The sequence below is a fragment of the Pogonomyrmex barbatus genome, unplaced genomic scaffold, assembly GCF_055798465.1.
Source record: "Pogonomyrmex barbatus isolate J1 unplaced genomic scaffold, ASM5579846v1 scaffold1, whole genome shotgun sequence".
Taxonomy (NCBI): Eukaryota; Metazoa; Arthropoda; class Insecta; order Hymenoptera; family Formicidae; genus Pogonomyrmex; species Pogonomyrmex barbatus.
This window is the reverse complement of record NW_028297098.1, coordinates 24,150,351-24,168,340: the sequence shown is the minus strand read 5'-3', so window position 1 is coordinate 24,168,340 and position 17,990 is coordinate 24,150,351. Positions and strand designations below refer to the sequence as shown.

Genomic DNA, 17,990 nt, shown 5'->3' with positions numbered 1-17,990 from the left:
AATGATTCGAGCTACGACGATATATGAATACTTGAATTTTTTAAAATTTCCTCTGCGAAAGGGGATAAATTTCTAGCATTAAAAATAGATTGATTTTGTGCGACCGACCAAATTATTCACTGTTTCCACATCAATCAGGAAGGAGAGAGAGAGAGAGAGAGAGAGAGAGAAAAATGGGAACCGGAACTAAAAGAGCGACTTCACGAGGGATCATTAGCGTATCAGCTGATCGCCATTTAATTCGAATAAATTGAGGGGGAGTTGAGTCAAACCTTGCATGAGGATACATCCAAGACGAGGAATGAAAGTACGAAGTGACAGTGCGAGATTTAAAGTGGCAGTCAGCATTTTATATAGTCTTCCGATATCGCCATTGGATTATGCTACCTCTCAATTATCTCAGCAGACTCCCTTTTAATATGTGAGATGTTGCCGATTATCTGCTGCTGATGATAAGATCGACTTAGTCCGGCAGTTGAAGAAAGTCGTTTTTTCTCTGTCACGCTCGTTCCGGCGTCAAGTCGACTTATCAGTAATTGTACGTCACTGATATCGTCATCGATGACACGTCCACACGTGTACAAATATGTCTACGCGGTGTAATTAGTGTTGATTCTTCTCACCGTCTTGGAGGATTCGTTGTGACTATCACTGCTTCTTTTGCTGGGATTAGAATTATTTAACTAAGAAGTATTTCATTCATGCAATCATGTTGAAGGCTGTTATTTTAATCGGGGGACCTTTAAAAGGTTTGTGTTAATATCCATTTAATTATGGGAACTATAGAATTATTTAATTTAGTGTTAAAATTACATATGATTATGTGTATAAGATTTTTATTACAAACACTTTAAAAACTTAGATTTTTCAAATGTGTTTGGTTCATTGTTTGTTATATTACATTTATTTTTTTTTTTTTTGCAGGAACTAGATTTAGACCTTTATCCTTGGATATCCCAAAACCACTGTTTCCAGTAGCTGGATTACCCATGATTCAACATCACATTGAAGCTTGTACCAAAGTGCCTGGTCTTAATGAAGTGCTAATAATTGGAGCATATCCCAAAAATGACCTAACTCAATTCGTACAGGAGATGTCAAATATCTATGGCATAATTATTAGATATCTGCAGGAATTCACACCCCTTGGAACTGCAGGGGGCATGTATCACTTTCGTGATCAGATACGATCGGGCAGCCCAACATACTTTTTTGTCATGAACGGAGATGTCTGTGCCGATTTTCCTCTGCAAGAGATGGTGGAGTTTCACAGTAGCAAACAGGCACTACTTACAATCATGGCAACAGAAGCAACTCGACAACAATCATTAAACTATGGATGCATGGTATTGGGGAAAGAGGGTCAGGTGGCACATTATGTGGAGAAGCCGTCTACATTTGTATCGACTCTTATTAACTGTGGAATATATCTTGCATCTCCAGAAATTTTTCAAACGATGGCAGACGTCTTTCATGCTAATCAGCAGCAGGATCATATAATGTAAGTTTCTCATAGACATGCTTTGCATATAATAAAAGAATGAATGTTTTAACATTTTGTTACTGCAGGCAACTATGCTATAATGGTAGAGATCCGGCGCACATTGCGTTTGAGCAAGACATATTGACGCGTTTGGCAGGATCCGGCCGCTTATTCGCTCTGCCTGTACTCAGATGGTGGTCGCAAGTGAAAACCGCGGGCTCCGCGATATACGCCAATCGACATTACTTGGCTCTTTACAAGCAAAAGCAACCAAATCGCCTTGCTTCTACAAGCAATAATTTCTGTAACATTATAGGAGATGTCTATATTCATCCATCGGCTACTGTACATCCAACTTCAGTGGTATTAAGAACAAATTGTCTTGTGATTTATAAACTCGCTCATTTATTAACATGAAATTTTTCTCTGCAGCTAGGTCCAAATGTGAGTATAGGCCCAAATACAATCATCGGGCCTGGTGTGAGAATCAGGGAATCAATCGTATTGGCTAATGCACACATACAAGCTCATTCTCTTATTCTACAAAGCATCATTGGAACAGGAACCAGCGTAGGCGAATGGGCACGTGTCGAGGGAACCCCTTGCGATCCCAATCCTAATAAGCCATTTGCAAAAATGGAAAATTTGCCATTGTTCAACGTTAATGGCAAGCTCAATCCGTCCATCACGATACTTGGTAAGAAGATAAAAAATATGAAATGTGTAATTGCGTGTAAGTTTATAATTATTTATATTTACTTTATTTCAGGCACTAGTGTGAGCTTAGCTGCAGAGAAAATTCTTCTGAACTCGATTGTTTTACCACATAAGGAACTTACGCGAAATTACAAGAACGAAATTATTCTTTAATTAGTTAATATTTATTGCGAGACTATATATTAATGGTTCATTATGAAAGACTTGCACAAATGATAAAACGTTAAGTATATACAACGTAATTTTTGAAAATTTTTGTTGAATTATGATCATAAAGCTTTTAATAATTTTGTAATATATAATATAAAATTTTTATATACCTTGTATATTGTGATTATAATTATGTACAGGAGCAATGTCAATGCACAAAATTTTTACAATATACAGACTTGTACATATCATGTTCATCTGTATATGAAAGACAACATACATACACACACACACACACACACACACACACACACACACACACACACACACACACACACACACATAAAAAAATATATAAAAATATATTAAAAAATATATAAAAATATTCCATATTTTTGTATATATACTAATAAGTCTTCTCGTTCATTCATTCATTTTTATTTTTATTAAAAATTATACATGCGCATGTCGGGACATCGTACAGGATTATGCGATAAAACGAAGCTCCGAATACGCATTAGCGCTCGCATATCGAGGCGATCGCTATACGCGGGAGGAAGAATAACCGGAAAAAATCTCTGATGGAGGAGTCTCGGTATGGGCCGCCTAAGGTGAGGCTCGCTCTCGCGTTCCTCACCGGCGGCGCCAGGTGTTTACGGATGCGATTGTATGCGAGCGAGAAAAAGAGAAAGAGAAGCGAAGGAAAGCGAACGAGCGAGCGAGCGCACCGAGCAGCGTGTGCGCGTGAAACAGCCGCATTGAATTGCACTGAATCAACAGGTAGATCGGCAGATCGGTATGCGTGGGACGACGTCGTATGTGCATTCTCTCGTCGTGGCGCCGGGATTCGACGTGGTCCCCTGCGAAAGATGCAGCGCGCGAACGAGCGCAAAACGCTACAACGACGACGACGATTCTTAGAGAACGGCAAACGACAACCGAGATCAGTTTAGTAGCGGCAGCGGGAGGAGGGAGCGGCGCTCCAGGTGGAAACGCGCGTTCTCTAAACGTGTGCTCTGCGGCGAATTCCGCGCATACCAACGCCGCTGATCCAGCTTCCCCGCGAGCGGCAGTGGCGGCGACGGCGGCGACTGCGGCGGCAGCGTCCGGATCGGGAGAGTGATTTTTGTGATCGCCGCTCTCGTCAATGACACGCGCGGAATGCGCTGAGCGAGCGCGCGATCCCACGCTGCGCTATACGCGCCGCCGACATTGTTGCGCGTCTCATTGCGCTGGCCTTTAAAAATCATTCGTACGCGTCCCGACGCGTCAGTGAAATTGCTGTGGGTGCATTTTTGAATGCGGCGCAGGGCAAACGCGAATCTCGCGACGTCGCGGGAGCGACGTTTCTCAGTTTGACCCCGGCGCATAACGGACAGATGAGTTCGCCTGTGACATCGTGACTTATTTATAGCTGTCTCAGCTCAAAATTCCTATTGGTGATTTTTATCATGCTTTTAACAGTATCTATTTTTTTAATTTTATATATTTAAAATTATTGAAAAATACTTTTATTTTTAATTATAAAAGAAAGATAGTTAAAGAAGAAGAATATTATATTTAATTCAAATAAAATTTAAAATGAGGAAGAGCGCGAAGATGAAAAATAATATAAAAATAAATGTATTTTCGTATTTTAAATTTATAATTTTTTAAATAAATCAATATTTTTTTTAGAAAAAAATTTGTAAATTTAATTTTGTAAATTAATTTTGTAAAATTTTAGAGATTTATATATATAGTGCTTCCTCTTTTACTTTTTTATTATTATTATATAATTTAGTAAGATGTGTAATATTTTATTTACAGGAAGAAGGGAATAGATAGTGATAAAAGTGAAATAAAAAATTGTTAAATATTCCAAATGGGCAATAAAAGCCCATTATGGCCCAGTGTCATCAATCACAACATCAGCACGAATTTTTACCCCTGTGTGACGTATTATTTAACATTATTTCGTTAGCATCCTATTTCTGCGATGTTGTCTTTGATTTTGCTATGATATATGCTCTTGCCCATCAAGCGATAGCACCCATATTATTTCCATTAAGCATTACTTTTGTAGCAACTTCTCTGTTGATTTCTCAGGTTTGTGTTTGAAGAAATAAATATCACTAAATAGAAATAAATATCATTATTTCTATACTTGTTATTTGTATCTATATAATTATTTTTATAGATTGTTAGTTTGCGATGGTATCTTTGGGGAGCTAGAGGTAAACTAACAAACAATAACGCAGACGATTGCCACATAAATGCAGTGAAGAGAATTGGCAATTGGACTGTAGGCTGTGTTCTTTTACTCCACTCTACGCAAGTTGGCGTATTATGGAGATATTTCAAGTTATTTATCCCAGTCAATTTAACTTATGTGAAACACGAAGTATGTACTTTCAAAGAAAAAATGTTCTACTGATTTTTTGTCTTATCATATGTTTTATTGTTTCAGGTGCGAGAGCTGTGCGTATTACGGCTGATACACGCGTTTTGTGAGGCCGCTCCAATGCTACTTTTGCAGCTGTACGTCCTATTTGGCGCTACCGATGGTAGTGAAATAGAAGCTGAGAAGCCGAAAGAAGGCGAGGGCAAAGACAGTAGTAAATTAGCGAAGCTAACGCTAGTGTCGGCAGGACTCTCCCTGTGGAGCGTATGCTGGGCGGTAGCCAGTTTCAGCAAGGGTGCTGCGCGTCTACGTAATCTAGAACGTTTAGTGCTAACATGGTTGGGAGTGCTAGCGCAATTATTTTGGCGTCTGGGGACAGTGAGTGCTCGTGTCGGAGCACTGGTCGCGTATGCTTCGCTGTACGGTGGACAATGGCTGTTGATCGTGATGGCTCTCCACTGGTTATCTATGTTAACATGGTTACTACTCACACCGGATGGACTCTTCCACGGTAGCGAACGTCTGCCTCTTCTTAGGAAGAGTTTCCTCGCTTCTCTTCTTGCCTTTGTATATATATTCGCATATGTTAATCTACACGAGACGAATCATCGTCAAAAAATGGTACGCAAAATATCAAATGGTTTATATATCTACATTGAAAGACAATCTACATTGTGTTATCGTTACGTTTCTATTCTTTCAGGTGATATTTTACACTGTAATGTTCTTGGAAAACAGTTTACTTATTGGCGTGTGGATAGCTGGTGTTAATCGTGTTGATCTTTTGCCTCATCAGCATCATCTACATCCAGTTACTCTAGTATTTGTTCTATTAGCTTTATTTTTTGGTGGCATGTTTTTTATGGGTCTTTATTACAGGTAAGCAATGTTTTGTTCAGCTTTATTTTATTACTATCAATAGTTGTTTTATGTTTTCCTATCTTATTATAGATTTTTTCACGTGAGAAGATTGAGGTATGAAGCTGGTGGACGAATGACTGGTTCGAATCTTACTACATTATCCAATCAGGTATGAGATAGATTTCTCTTCTTGGAGGCATCGTTACACAATTTGTTGAACTTTCAGGATAATGCAGAAGAGAAACAAATAGATTATAATGAGGAGAAAAAGGTCGATATTAACATTGGTATGAGAAAAGTTAAATTAAGCAACGGCGGTATACCGGGCGTATTCAATTGCCGTTTCGCGAATCCAACAGTTGTAAATCCGAATCGCAAAAAGAAGAAACCAACCAGCTTTGTACCACCGCCACCACCGCAATCGCAAACAGGCACGGTGATCAATTCTGTAGCGGCGATAAACGATTCAAAACAGTGGCTTAATATGGGGAACGGATCACGGCAATTGATTCCATTTTGGAAGAAGCCTATATCTTCTAATGTAGTACAGGTAGATATTTGTGACAAATCTTTTCATTAATTGTATTCGTTGCCATATGACTTGTGACTATGTAATTAATATTTCGTTACAGAATGATAGTCCCAACGAACGCAAAGATGAGACTGATATGGCAATCGGTGGCTCGTTGAATGTAACATTAATACGAGAAAAACTGAAGGAAAAAAAGCAACAGCAATTGCGTGAACTACGAGCCATACAAGAAGAGATCAAGGAAGGTAAACTGTTCCCACCTCCGTCCGCTTCTACATCCTCTTTTTCATCCTCCCCTTCCGCATCTAATCAGCAACCACCACCAAACACAAAATTGCATACATCTCCAAGTTCCCCGTTATTTACATCTCCGTCGTCATTCACTGAGCAGAATGGCGGCGGTGCGTTATCGTCCTGGCCGCCCGTGAAAATGCATTGCCTCTTATCTCCACCTTCTTCCTCATACTATCCTAACTCGCATCTCTCAAATCCGTGGAGAGCGGCGCCACAGCGAGAACGAGCGGATACGCCAGAGATATTACTAGCACCGCGATGTCTTCCGCATCATTATCCTCATTGGTCACCACCTGGACATCTTAGTCACAGGTAAAAAGTCACTCGAACGTAACTCTTAACTCGAACTAAAACGACTGAATTTAAATGAATCAATTTGTTAAAATTTTATCAATTATTTTATCAGATTGCATGCGAATCAGAATGGCATCGAAGAAAATTCCAAAGGCGAAGGCGAAGGAGAGGCGGAAATTAGTGACATGGAGGGTAGTCAAGTCTCATTACCTAGAAGCTACACACTTCCTCGCGAGTTTAAATATAATCCTAACAGCGCGAGAGAACGAGAACGTCGTGCGGGAAATAATAAAATATCCTCTTCTCGTTTTTACTTGCCGTCCACCAATAGTTCCGATGGTGAGTGCATTTTCTATTTATTGCAATTGAGCTAATCTATACTATGTCATAAAAATTTGACAATTGATAAGATTGATGATAAAACTTATAATTTATTTTAATCGGTTATGGATCTTTATGACAGTAATTTAATGACAGTAATTTTTTAGGCGATGTAGATAGCGCTGATAATGAAGATGAGACAGATTCAGAAGCACAAATGCAAACAAAAGTTAATCACGGTCATAATTACGACGAAATCTTACAAAGGCGTCACGCATATGAAAATAACGAAGGAAATGATGTCACTGATCCTAACAGTACTGTGTCTAATGTTACATCTAACAATTGTTATCTAAATAATTCTCACAGTGCTCTACGACCAAGTCAATTACTCAGAACACGAGTGAAACACGAAACGAAACTTTAAGTTATGTTGTAATGTTAATTGTAAATCTTGTTATGCGTATAGTGTTCAAAAATCTCTTTCAGAATCTTTTTTCTTAAATATTAAGAGTATAAAGCCGTTAACCTCGCAAATTAACGACGATATATTTAAAAACAAAGTATATATAATACATGAACATGCGAAAGTATATTGTATTTTTATAGTGAGAGTGTGTTGACATGCATTACTCACGTACGATTTAATTTAATTTAATTCTTATTTTATTGTAATGTTTTGCATACAATTATATAAATGAGACATCATGACAAATTAAATATTTTTAAATACACATCCTAGGAAAAAATAAAAAATGGTAAGCAAATATAAATACCTATTCTTCTAAAATTTGTGTATGGATGTTTTATATAACGCATATAGTTACCTGAATATATTAGAAATCGCACACTTCTTATTCGTACTTATAAAAGACATGTGTGACAATAAATTAATTTTAACAACTGTAAGAATTATATAATAATATTTAAAGAGATATATTCATATTCTGTTACGTTTGTAAATATACAATCTTGTGGTAATGTTTTGTATTCTTTATATTTTATCATTCTGCCTCATTTCCTTAAACTCTTATTGAGATTTAAATCAGATAATAAAATTGAGAGACATATAATGTATTAAATTTACAGTTTACTTATTTTTGCAGTATATACTGCATACAAAATATATTACTTAAAAAACAAAATGACGAGTGAATATTAATTACGTTTTTTAAATAATACATGCAGACCATCAGCCGCATATGTGAACACATGAATAGCTTGATTGTTATTTGAAGTAGTTTTAGTTTCGTAAGACATAATATAATTTGAGAGAATCATAATCAAGGCCACTTTTATAATTATTAGAGCAAATCTCTGCCCTAAAATTTCAAAACAGTTACACGTATTTAATATATGTATAAAAAATATAAAAAGAAATTATGATATCTATATAGTATATTTTTTCTCTCTCACATATCTAAATAAGAATATTTTATAACTTACCAATACATGATCGAGGTCCGATACCAAATGCCAATGATTCGTAAAATTTTTTGTCTCCCGTTTTTATTCTTCTTGGATCAAAGTCTTGCGGATGAGAAAAATATTTAGGATCTTGATTGGACGCATTTACAGAAATATACACTGGAATGTCCTTCTCAATTATCAATCCGGTATTTGGCAACTGGAAAGCAAGGACGAATATATAATAATCAAAGAAGTGATGAAACTATGGAAGAAATTTGTCTCGTTAAGAATTCACCTTGTAATCTCTCAAGGCTATTCTGTCAGTGACAGGTAGAGGTGGATGTAATCTCAATGATTCGACTACAACGCTGTCCAAAAAGGGCATCTCATTTATTAAATCCATGGTCAATTCTTTTCCGGATAGGTATGTCTGTATTTCATTGTATAAAGTGGTTTGATGTTCTGGATAACATGCTAAATCATATAAAACAAAAGCAATTGCGGTCGCAGTTGCTTCAAGTCCAGCGATATAAAAACTGGTTGGATGTGCTAATAAACGATCACCTTCAAATGCTATGAAATTAATGATTAATTAATAAATTTCTCTTCATAATTCTCTCAATAATTTATAAGTTCAACACAATATAAATTTTGAAGTTTAAGATATTAATAGTAATATCATCACATTATATATATATATATATATATATATATATATATATGTTACATAAATAATTGTTATTGTAAAATTGTTATTGTAAAATAATTGTTAGTGTTTAAATTTTATTTAAGTCAAGTAATCTTTACTGTAAATAGGATCCTGTTCTCCATTCTTAAGTGCCAACATATAATCTATCATATCTCCTCTTTTGAATGCCAATCTTTCTCTGGTGTTCATAGAGTCCCAGAAAACCTGACGAAAATAATTCGCGGGTTCTCTAATGAACGGCCCAATTAAGAAATCCCATTCGGGAATAAAGAAGAGAATAATGAATACAATACTGCGCTTGAAGCCCTTGAAGATCTTCATGCCTGCGAGTGTGTAGATTATAATGTAATTTTATAATTCAACGTACTAATTTCGCAGGATAAAATTAAAAATAAAATCCCACCATTATTCCAGAAGTCTGTCTCTTTTTCGTCGAATGAATTTATAGCAATGCCGAACGCAAGAGAAGCTATAACGTCGGTGCTATAACGACTACTGATGTCCTTTACTTCACATTTGTTCTGGCCAGTTTCGTTCATTGGCGATTTTTCGATAAAATCTATCATAGGCTTTCCGCACTCCACCATCAGTGATAACATATTCTTCAGCTTTTGTCCCGTCAAGATCGGTGTTAATTTGTTTCTTAAGTATTTCCATCTGGGCTGCTTTATGGAGAGGATACTATCCAGGTTCACCGAGTCTCTCTCGAGACCCGAACCGAATCGGCGGTTTGGAAAGACATCGAAGTCCTTGTTCATTATTTGTTTGATCACATCGTGGTCCCTCAGGAGCAGTATAGGTTTGTGGAAGATATAGAAGCCGATGTAGGGATCATCCGGATTAGCACTGTTGTAAATTTCGCGCAATATCTCACTCGGCGGCTTCTTAAAGATGAAGCAGTCCTTGAAATTGCCAAAGAGCAGATGCGTCGGAGGACTTTTCACTCCACGTCTACTCCAATAGGACAGCCTGTACTTCGCGTACACGTAGAAGAGACTGAGGAATATTATCAGCGCTGTCGTGCATATCAAGAAATCCATCGTCAAATCTCCTCTCTCTCTCTCTCTCTCTCTAACTCCTATTAATATTTTGATCCTTGATTTCTGATCTGTTCCCTTTGGCGTCTGTTTTTCAGAATACTAGAATTTTATTTGCAATAGCATTGCTTATATATCACAAAAAGCGTATAAAGATAAAAAGAAGGAAGTAAAAAAAAAATTAGATTGATAAACAAGTTAAAAACCATTTACATATATGATAAGATATATACGATAAATATACGCTTACACAGAAATCATATCGTTGAAATATAAATGGATGTAGTTACATAATATTTTATTTCAGATAGATATTTTTTTATTCCATGAATACGAACAAAAAAATTATTAAACTTACTTTGCGACACATTTTGCCACACAAATTTCGAAAGATATCATCATGTTATCATCATGTTATCATGTTATCATGTTATTATGAATAAAATTTAATTAATTAATTTAATCTTAACTTAATTTAATCTGAAACATTACTTGTTTAAATTTGTAATGTATAATTCATATTATTATCGACCTAGAATTTTTTTTTGGAGGAAGAGATTTATCAATTCTGTTATAAAAAATCAATTTTTTGACGTTAATGAATTGCTTTTTCGGATATTTTAGAATTTTCTCATTCTTGCTTTTAAATGAAAAAAATATTAGGTTTTATAAATCATAATTTTAATTTTAACTTCTTTTTTTAAATTCAAAGGGAGTTGAATCCCCAAATCTCTTCGCCCTTTTTGAATACGTCCATGTTCATCGTTTATAATTTACTTTTCTTTTCCTATATAAATAGCAAAAAATAAACTATTCCATCTATTATGTTAATAAAATAACTCCGATAGCAAAACCTGGAGAAACAGATTTTGAGCGAAGCCTGCTATCAATATTTGATGGCAAAAAGGCAACAAATTGTACATAGAGTCTGTAATATCTGACGATGTGAGCAATCTCAAAAATAGGATAAAGCCTGCTGATATGCTATGTCAGCAGATTGGCAGATTGTACGTCAGTTTGATCTTAAGAGATCGCTCTACATTAAAAATTTACATTTAAAATATGATTTCATGGTCGCAAGGTTTTCTTTATTTAATAAGATGGTTAATAAGATGATTAAAAGTTTATTTCACTACAATAAATTCTTTTTTATATTATAAGAAATTTGGCATCAATTTTTCAATTTTTTGATTTTACATCTTTTGTACCAATAAAGGTAAAATAGACTTTTTATATAATTTCAATTCAATATCGTAAAATTTTTTTATTTAATTAGATTAAAATTCTAATATAATATTTTTTTATATATTGTATTCGGAATGTAGCCTTTAAAATTAGAGAAAGAGTTAGTAAATGATCAAAGCAATTGCAATAAGATAATTGATTTTGTCGGCGTTATAAAAGCGTTTTTAAAAATGAGTTTCCACGGTTGTTTGGTTCAGGTCCAGGAATAAAGGCATGCTCAAAATCATTTTGAAAGAAAACGTGAAACCGGTGTCACTCAAGGCAAGAGGACTATCTCTTGCGCGGAAAAAATAGAGAATGAAATTGATCGGTTCTTAAAACTAAAGCACCTTGAGAAAGCACCTTGACGTCAGCGAATGGTCAACGCCGATAGTACCGGTGAAGGTACTAAGAGAAAGAAGGATAGCTCAATTAGAATCTGTGGTAACTTTAAACTCACATTAAATCCGAACTTAGTAATTGATCGTCATCCGATTCCATTAATAGATGAGATTTTTGCAGCACTGAGTGGCGGTACAAAATTCTCTCAAATTGATTTGGAGCACGCATGCAGATCCCGGTAGAGGAAAGTTCGAGAAATTATTTAACTATTGTTACACATAAGGGGTTATACAGATATACCAAAATGACTGAGGAAATAGCCTCAGGACTGGGCGATTTTCAACGGAAAATCGAGCAATGTCTTGCCGGAATTGATAACGTTATTCCGTACCTTGATAATATTTTTTGTATCGGCAAAAATGACGACGAATACTTGCAAACATTTCGTAGGGCCTTCAAACAGCTTGAAGATAGTGGGCTAAGAATAAATATAAATAAATGTGATTTTTTTAAGGAACGCTTGGACATTCTCGGGTTTGTGATCGATAAAGAGGGATTACATCAAATCTCTTACGAAAATTAAAGCTATTGTTGACGCCCCGAGGCCCAAAGACACGAAGCAATTGCAATCGTTCATAGGCCTAATAACGTACTATGCACGATTTTTATCCGATAGAGCCAATAAATTGAAATCACTATACGAGTGTATGAAAGAAAACAAATTCACTTGGTCAAAAGAATGCGACGTCGCATTTGAATGGATAAAAACAGAGTTGATCGTCATCGAAAGTTTTGGCTCATTATGATAGGAATGAGGAGATTGCGTTAGTTTGCGATGCTTCGTCCTACGGCCTATCTGCGATTTAATCACATAAATACTCGGACGAGTCGGAGAAACCAATAGTTTACGCGTCCAAAATACCGGCAAAAGAGCTGCATCGAGCACCAATTGATAAGGAAGCCAGTGCGATCATATTCGGATTTAAAAAGTTTTATAATTACATTTAAAGAGCGGTAAAAATCTTGAGTATGAGATAGATTTGTTTTTATTCGATCACCGAGCGACGGAGCATTGCACGACTGGTCGAAGTCCAACATATTTGGTATATAAGCACGAGCTTAGAACTCGATTCGATCTACTTAAACCTGACATGAGCGATATTCTGCCTACTATCTATGCGATTTGCTTCGTGTTTACCGAAATAAACACGAAGCAAATCGCATAGATAGTAGGCAGAAAAGGTAATCGTAATGTTAATTTCAATGTAGGCGTCGTCCTTGTAGACGATTTTAGCGTACGCAATAAAAAAAAAAAAATTAAAAGCAAAATCATAAAGAGATTATCGTCTGTGACATTTCAGGTGGAGATGCGTCCGGTAAAATCTGAAAACATCACGTAGATCAGATTATACGATTTGACGATGCCAGCAACACACAAAAAAATGAGTGTGATTGCGAAGAGGAAAATGTTAGAAGTCCGGAAAAGGTAAATTCGACGTTCGGAAAGGCTCAAGTAAAATAAAGATAAACAAGGAGGGGAGGAAATTGTAATGTCTCGAGATGCTCGGAAGTTCGATATTGAAAGTTTTCGATATTGAAAGTACGCAATATTTATGTATAGTTCTATATTATGTATAGTTCTATAATCACGCAGTGTGCATGTGACTGCTCCGAATTGCTTCGAATATGGTTGATTTCTTACGACGCGACTCGAGCTGAGTTACCCGGCAGCCGCTCAGTCGCTTACACCTCAGTTTCCAAATATATATATATATATATATATATATTATAAATATGAATATATATATATATATATATATATATATATATTCATTCTTTAGTTAATTCGCGGTCTTATTTATTGAAACCTCAGTCTCGATACATAACATAAACCAAAAATAAGAAAGGGCGTTTGAACTTGGCGTCATTCTTTTTACCTTTTTTAAAAAGATAATTTTGTTCTGATATCACACATTTTTTTACTAATATTAAATATACTATTGAACACATATGTGGAATGTTTTTCATCATACTTATCACATAATGGAAAGAATATATTGTTAATGTATTATATTAAATAATTACTTTTTAGTAATTCTTTGTAAGAAAAATATATAAGCATCTTTAGCACCTCTAGGCCATTGCTTTTTAATTTATTCATCACTAACTTCAATATTTAATCAATAGTTTTGATATCGATTAAATAATTAATTAAATGCAAACTTTCTCGATGTTATTCGTGACAAAGCAATATAAACTTGTCCTGTATTAAATACAGAATTACCAATATCCATAATAGCATTTTGTAAACTTAATCCTTGGCTTTTATGAATAGCGGTTTCATAACTTAATGATAATGGAAATTGTTTTCTTATAACATAAGCTTTATAACATAAGCTTTATCCATCACTTGAATTTTCACGCTAGTTCTGTCAATCAAATATTCTAAACCTGATGGTAATAGAAGTTTAATTTTTTCTATATATTCAGTATCTCGAACAATTGAAACCACTTTACCATTTATTAGACCCAAACTAGCATTAATTACGCCGTATCATTATTTTTGCTCCAATCTTAATAATAATTTATTTTGAAAGTTCAGCTGTTTTAGAATCATCGTTTCATCGTTTTTGGACAATATTTTTAATACTTTTTTTTATGTATGGTATACAATCTATCGTATCTTCAGCGATTAATAATATTTTTTTTAATTAATGCAATTTAACATTGCAGTATTCAAAATATCACACATATGACAAGTTGGAAGTAAACAAATAGTGTCGAGTGGCAAATTACTAATAAAATCACATAATTCATCCAATCTAAATTCAAAGGAAGTATTTGTAAAAGATATTTTTTTACTTTCAAGCATCTCGTGATCAGATTTTGTTAATAAGTCAATACGAACTCTCATAACAATTCACGATAAGCCACATCTCCTTGTTGTCGCATATTAATTGTCAGTTCATCATATTCAAATAATGTAGTCCACAAATTAATTGTTCCTAAAGCACCAATATATTTATCGATTTTTTTCCTTCGGTAAATGAACAAAAACAAAATATTCTTGTACAAGAGATAATTGAAGAAGATCTCCAAAGAAAAGAATATGTTTTCGACCGAACCAGCCATCGTCAATCAATAATGCCATATATTTCAGATAACATAAGATATATGTACATTGTAAGTCAATGTATGTAAAGTCAATACATGATCAGATAATTGTTTATATTTAGGAATATAACCATATTCAACAGGTAATTGGAATAATCTATGAATCGTCAAATCGTCTATATTAAATGCTGCAATACCAGTAGGTGCTGCTACAGCAGTATTTTTATTAAGATTTTGTTTTATCCAACATTTAATAGTTTTAATTAAAAAACTTTTTTCTGTACCTGATCTTCGCCGCTTACGGCGTATAACCGTAATATTGATTTATCCGTAATCTGATTCAATGGTGTCAATGACTCTATCAAATACTCTTTTTTGATCTATATATATATATATATATTCGATTTTATTATCATTTTAGATACATCTATTTCTTTAATTTTAACTTCAAGACCTTTAAAATCTTGCATTGCCTTACCAGCTTCTATGTTTTGCACATCTATTGCATTTTTTGGGTCTTCCTGAGATATATGCTGTTTTCACGATTCATCATCTAGATTTTCTTGAACTAATTGTTTAGCAATTTCAAATGTCGTTTTCAATTCTTTTAATTTTTCGTGATATTGTAATGCTTTCGTAAGATATAATTTACTTTTGTGAAATGATTCTTTTTAAGTATCACATCTATTTTTAAGATTATCCAATTTTCGTCATGATTGAAACATAATTAATAATGAAAAGAAATAATTTCTGGCTGCGTATCAACATTATAATGATTAATCAAATATTGACGTTGCCGTCATTTAAGATAATAATTTTTTCCTATTTTATAGTATTCAATATCTTCCTTTCGTGGTTTAATTTGTGTGATATCATACCATTATATAAATTCATAAAGAAATGTATATTCTAATTCTTCCAGTCTATTTAGATAATGATCATCTATTATTATTATTATTATATTATTATATTATTATAATTTTATTATTATATTATATTATTTATTTATTTTTTATTTAAATTTATATAATTAGAAAATCTCGCGTAATAATGACAGCAAAAACATAATTTAATCCCTGATACAAAAGGTAAAATAAATAAAATTATCTTTTTTATGGATATCTCGCTGGCGTTCTACGCAACTTCGCTCTGTGTAAACTTAGCCTCGAGAATAGGAATGCTGCCTTTTAGTGTCGAAATTAGAAAAGTTTGGGTTAGTGAGAGAGGAAAGGACAGATAATAAGAGAGAAAAGGAGAGATGTCTGACGATGACGTGGACGTTTCTTAAAACTTGAATTTATTTATTTTGACTTTGCGTTACAATATCTCTATTCATAAAGCACACGGAGAAAAACTAAAGACACTTTGATTATACAATTTCGATGCTTCGATCGATCGATTAAGCCTAGTTAGAACTCATTCGGTTTAGCCATTGCTGAGATATCCACACATAATTAGATCTTTATATATGTTGAGAAAATGTAAGCCTCGGAGTCTCGCGTAATGATAGCCACGGGTAGTGTCTCTTGATACGTTTAATGCAAGACGTAATCATTCAACAGGGAAATTAACGAAGTTAGGGCAAGTTCTGCTCGATTTTTGCCAATCTGCTGGCACAGCATGTCAGCAGGCTTTATCTACAAATCCTGAGCCTAATGCGGACACAGATGGCTGTGGATTTGCAATCAATATCTGATCGAATTTGTTGCCAATCTGCCAGCAAATTGCTAGCATTTTGCTTGCTGGGAATTTAAGATTTAAGCACTGTTTTAATTACTGAATTACTTTTTAGTGAAAGTAAGAAATTTTGAATTATTTATGTTCACTAAAAAAACGATACTGTTCTAAATGTTTTTCATTTAGATTATTCCGAAATATCATATTGTTCTATATTTGACGATTGAGAAAAAAAATTTATTCCCCGATTCCATCTAGATTAATCTTTCTAGTTCTAAGAATTAGAAAAAGATGAAGGGCAAGTTAAACCGAGATTAAAGTAAATCTACATTGGAATCGGGCTTTAAACAATGATAAAGCTAGGCAAACACATGTTATTTTTATAATATAATAAAAATAAAAAACGCGACGAGACAAATGATGCAATAATTATTTCAAATCTCAGATAATACATTTGATGATAAAATGTTATGAAGAATAATATTTTCAATAATTTTTTAATTATTAATTTTTAACACATAATACATGTTCTAAAATAAAAAAAGTAGATTCTAGATCGATCTCTCGTTAATTTATCGTTTAATTTCATAACGCAACTCACCGATTAATGCGGAACGAAAACTACTCCTCTTGACATTCTCGCACAGACTAATAATCTAAGCTTACTAAACTATTCAATCTCGTATACTGCTGATTGATATACTACCGGTTTAACATTAAAAAGGTAACATGATAAGGTAACAGGACTTTGACGATGATGTGACGATGACGGCATGACAGTATTTTATACTTGTGTTTTTTTGGCAAATATTTATCAATCATTATTATTTTATAACTAACGCGAAAAACTAGATCTCCTATATAATTTTCTCTTTCTCTTTTCTACATTTTTATTAGCAATCTTCCAACATATAATTTCATTTGACTTTGCGAGGTAAATTTTTTTAAAATTTATTTTAACAATTTAAAAAAAGTCTATGGCCGGTATTTATAGTTAATAAGCTCATACAGCTATCTCATTGATTAAAATGTTTTATCTTAAGACGATCTTAAATATAAAAACTGATTATGAATACCGGCCTACATATAACATCATTTCAGGATATAAGACGAATTTTATAATTCATCGATTGATTAATCGCATAATGCGCAAATGTCGCTTTTATAGAGCAAAGTTGCGTTTGCGCAATCGATTTATTAATCGATGAGTTAAAAGACTCGACTGTAGCGCAAAAGTGCGAAGTCTAGAATGAGGTCGCCACAGCTGTTTGCACGTAGACGCCCTCGTACTTACGGAGCACCAAGCTTCCGAACTATAACCTCCAACCCTAGATGCGTCCGCGGGCGAAGCCGTCGCGTTGATCTTTCTTGTTTCAGCGACTATTGGACATCGCCGTTCGAGAGTAGCGTGAACATCGTCTGGCCGAGAATGTCGCACGCCG

The 17,990-nt window shown here is 34.4% G+C and overlaps 3 protein-coding genes and 1 long non-coding RNA gene across 10 annotated transcripts; 3 read left to right on the top strand and 1 right to left on the bottom strand.

Annotated features, from left to right (window-relative positions):
* The first annotated feature begins 9 nt into the window (after positions 1–9).
* Positions 10–2,657, top strand: Gmppa (GDP-mannose pyrophosphorylase A). Its single transcript, XM_011650069.3, has 5 exons — positions 10–749; positions 925–1,501; positions 1,570–1,846; positions 1,916–2,180; positions 2,253–2,657. Exons 1-5 carry the CDS (start codon positions 710–712, stop codon positions 2,351–2,353), a joined length of 1,260 nt encoding a protein of 419 aa, XP_011648371.1. The 5' UTR covers positions 10–709; the 3' UTR covers positions 2,354–2,657.
* Positions 2,658–2,896: 239 nt separating this feature from the next.
* LOC105434360 (uncharacterized) lies at positions 2,897–8,016 on the top strand. Of its 2 annotated transcripts, none has more exons than XM_011650065.3 (10): positions 2,897–3,789; positions 4,160–4,438; positions 4,530–4,733; positions 4,800–5,354; positions 5,437–5,612; positions 5,685–5,763; positions 5,821–6,144; positions 6,227–6,732; positions 6,827–7,053; positions 7,203–8,016. In XM_011650065.3, exons 2-10 carry the CDS (start codon positions 4,235–4,237, stop codon positions 7,460–7,462), a joined length of 2,535 nt encoding a protein of 844 aa, XP_011648367.2. In that variant the 5' UTR covers positions 2,897–3,789; positions 4,160–4,234; the 3' UTR covers positions 7,463–8,016. The 2 variants fall into 2 exon arrangements, with proteins under 2 accessions (XP_011648367.2, XP_088927571.1); XM_089071445.1 differs by having other exon boundaries at positions 2,897–3,813.
* An 89-nt stretch (positions 8,017–8,105) lies between these two features.
* LOC105434358 (cytochrome P450 6k1-like) lies at positions 8,106–17,977 on the bottom strand. Of its 6 annotated transcripts, none has more exons than XM_011650062.3 (6): positions 17,843–17,977; positions 9,558–10,293; positions 9,253–9,477; positions 8,741–9,018; positions 8,482–8,662; positions 8,106–8,357 (listed from the first exon to the last, which is right to left on the bottom strand). In XM_011650062.3, the coding sequence occupies exons 2-6, from the start codon at positions 10,192–10,194 to the stop codon at positions 8,194–8,196; spliced, it is 1,485 nt and encodes a 494-aa protein (XP_011648364.2). In that variant the 5' UTR covers positions 10,195–10,293; positions 17,843–17,977; the 3' UTR covers positions 8,106–8,193. The 6 variants fall into 6 exon arrangements, with proteins under 6 accessions (XP_011648364.2, XP_088927598.1, XP_011648361.2 ...); XM_089071472.1 differs by having other exon boundaries at positions 9,558–10,278; positions 17,843–17,973; XM_011650059.3 differs by lacking the exon at positions 17,843–17,977 and adding an exon at positions 17,150–17,302.
* LOC148938289 (uncharacterized) lies at positions 12,894–17,137 on the top strand. Its single transcript, XR_016138075.1, has 3 exons — positions 12,894–12,999; positions 13,119–13,243; positions 14,491–17,137. It is a non-coding gene; the product is annotated as an uncharacterized LOC148938289 (long non-coding RNA).
* Positions 17,978–17,990: the final 13 nt, after the last annotated feature.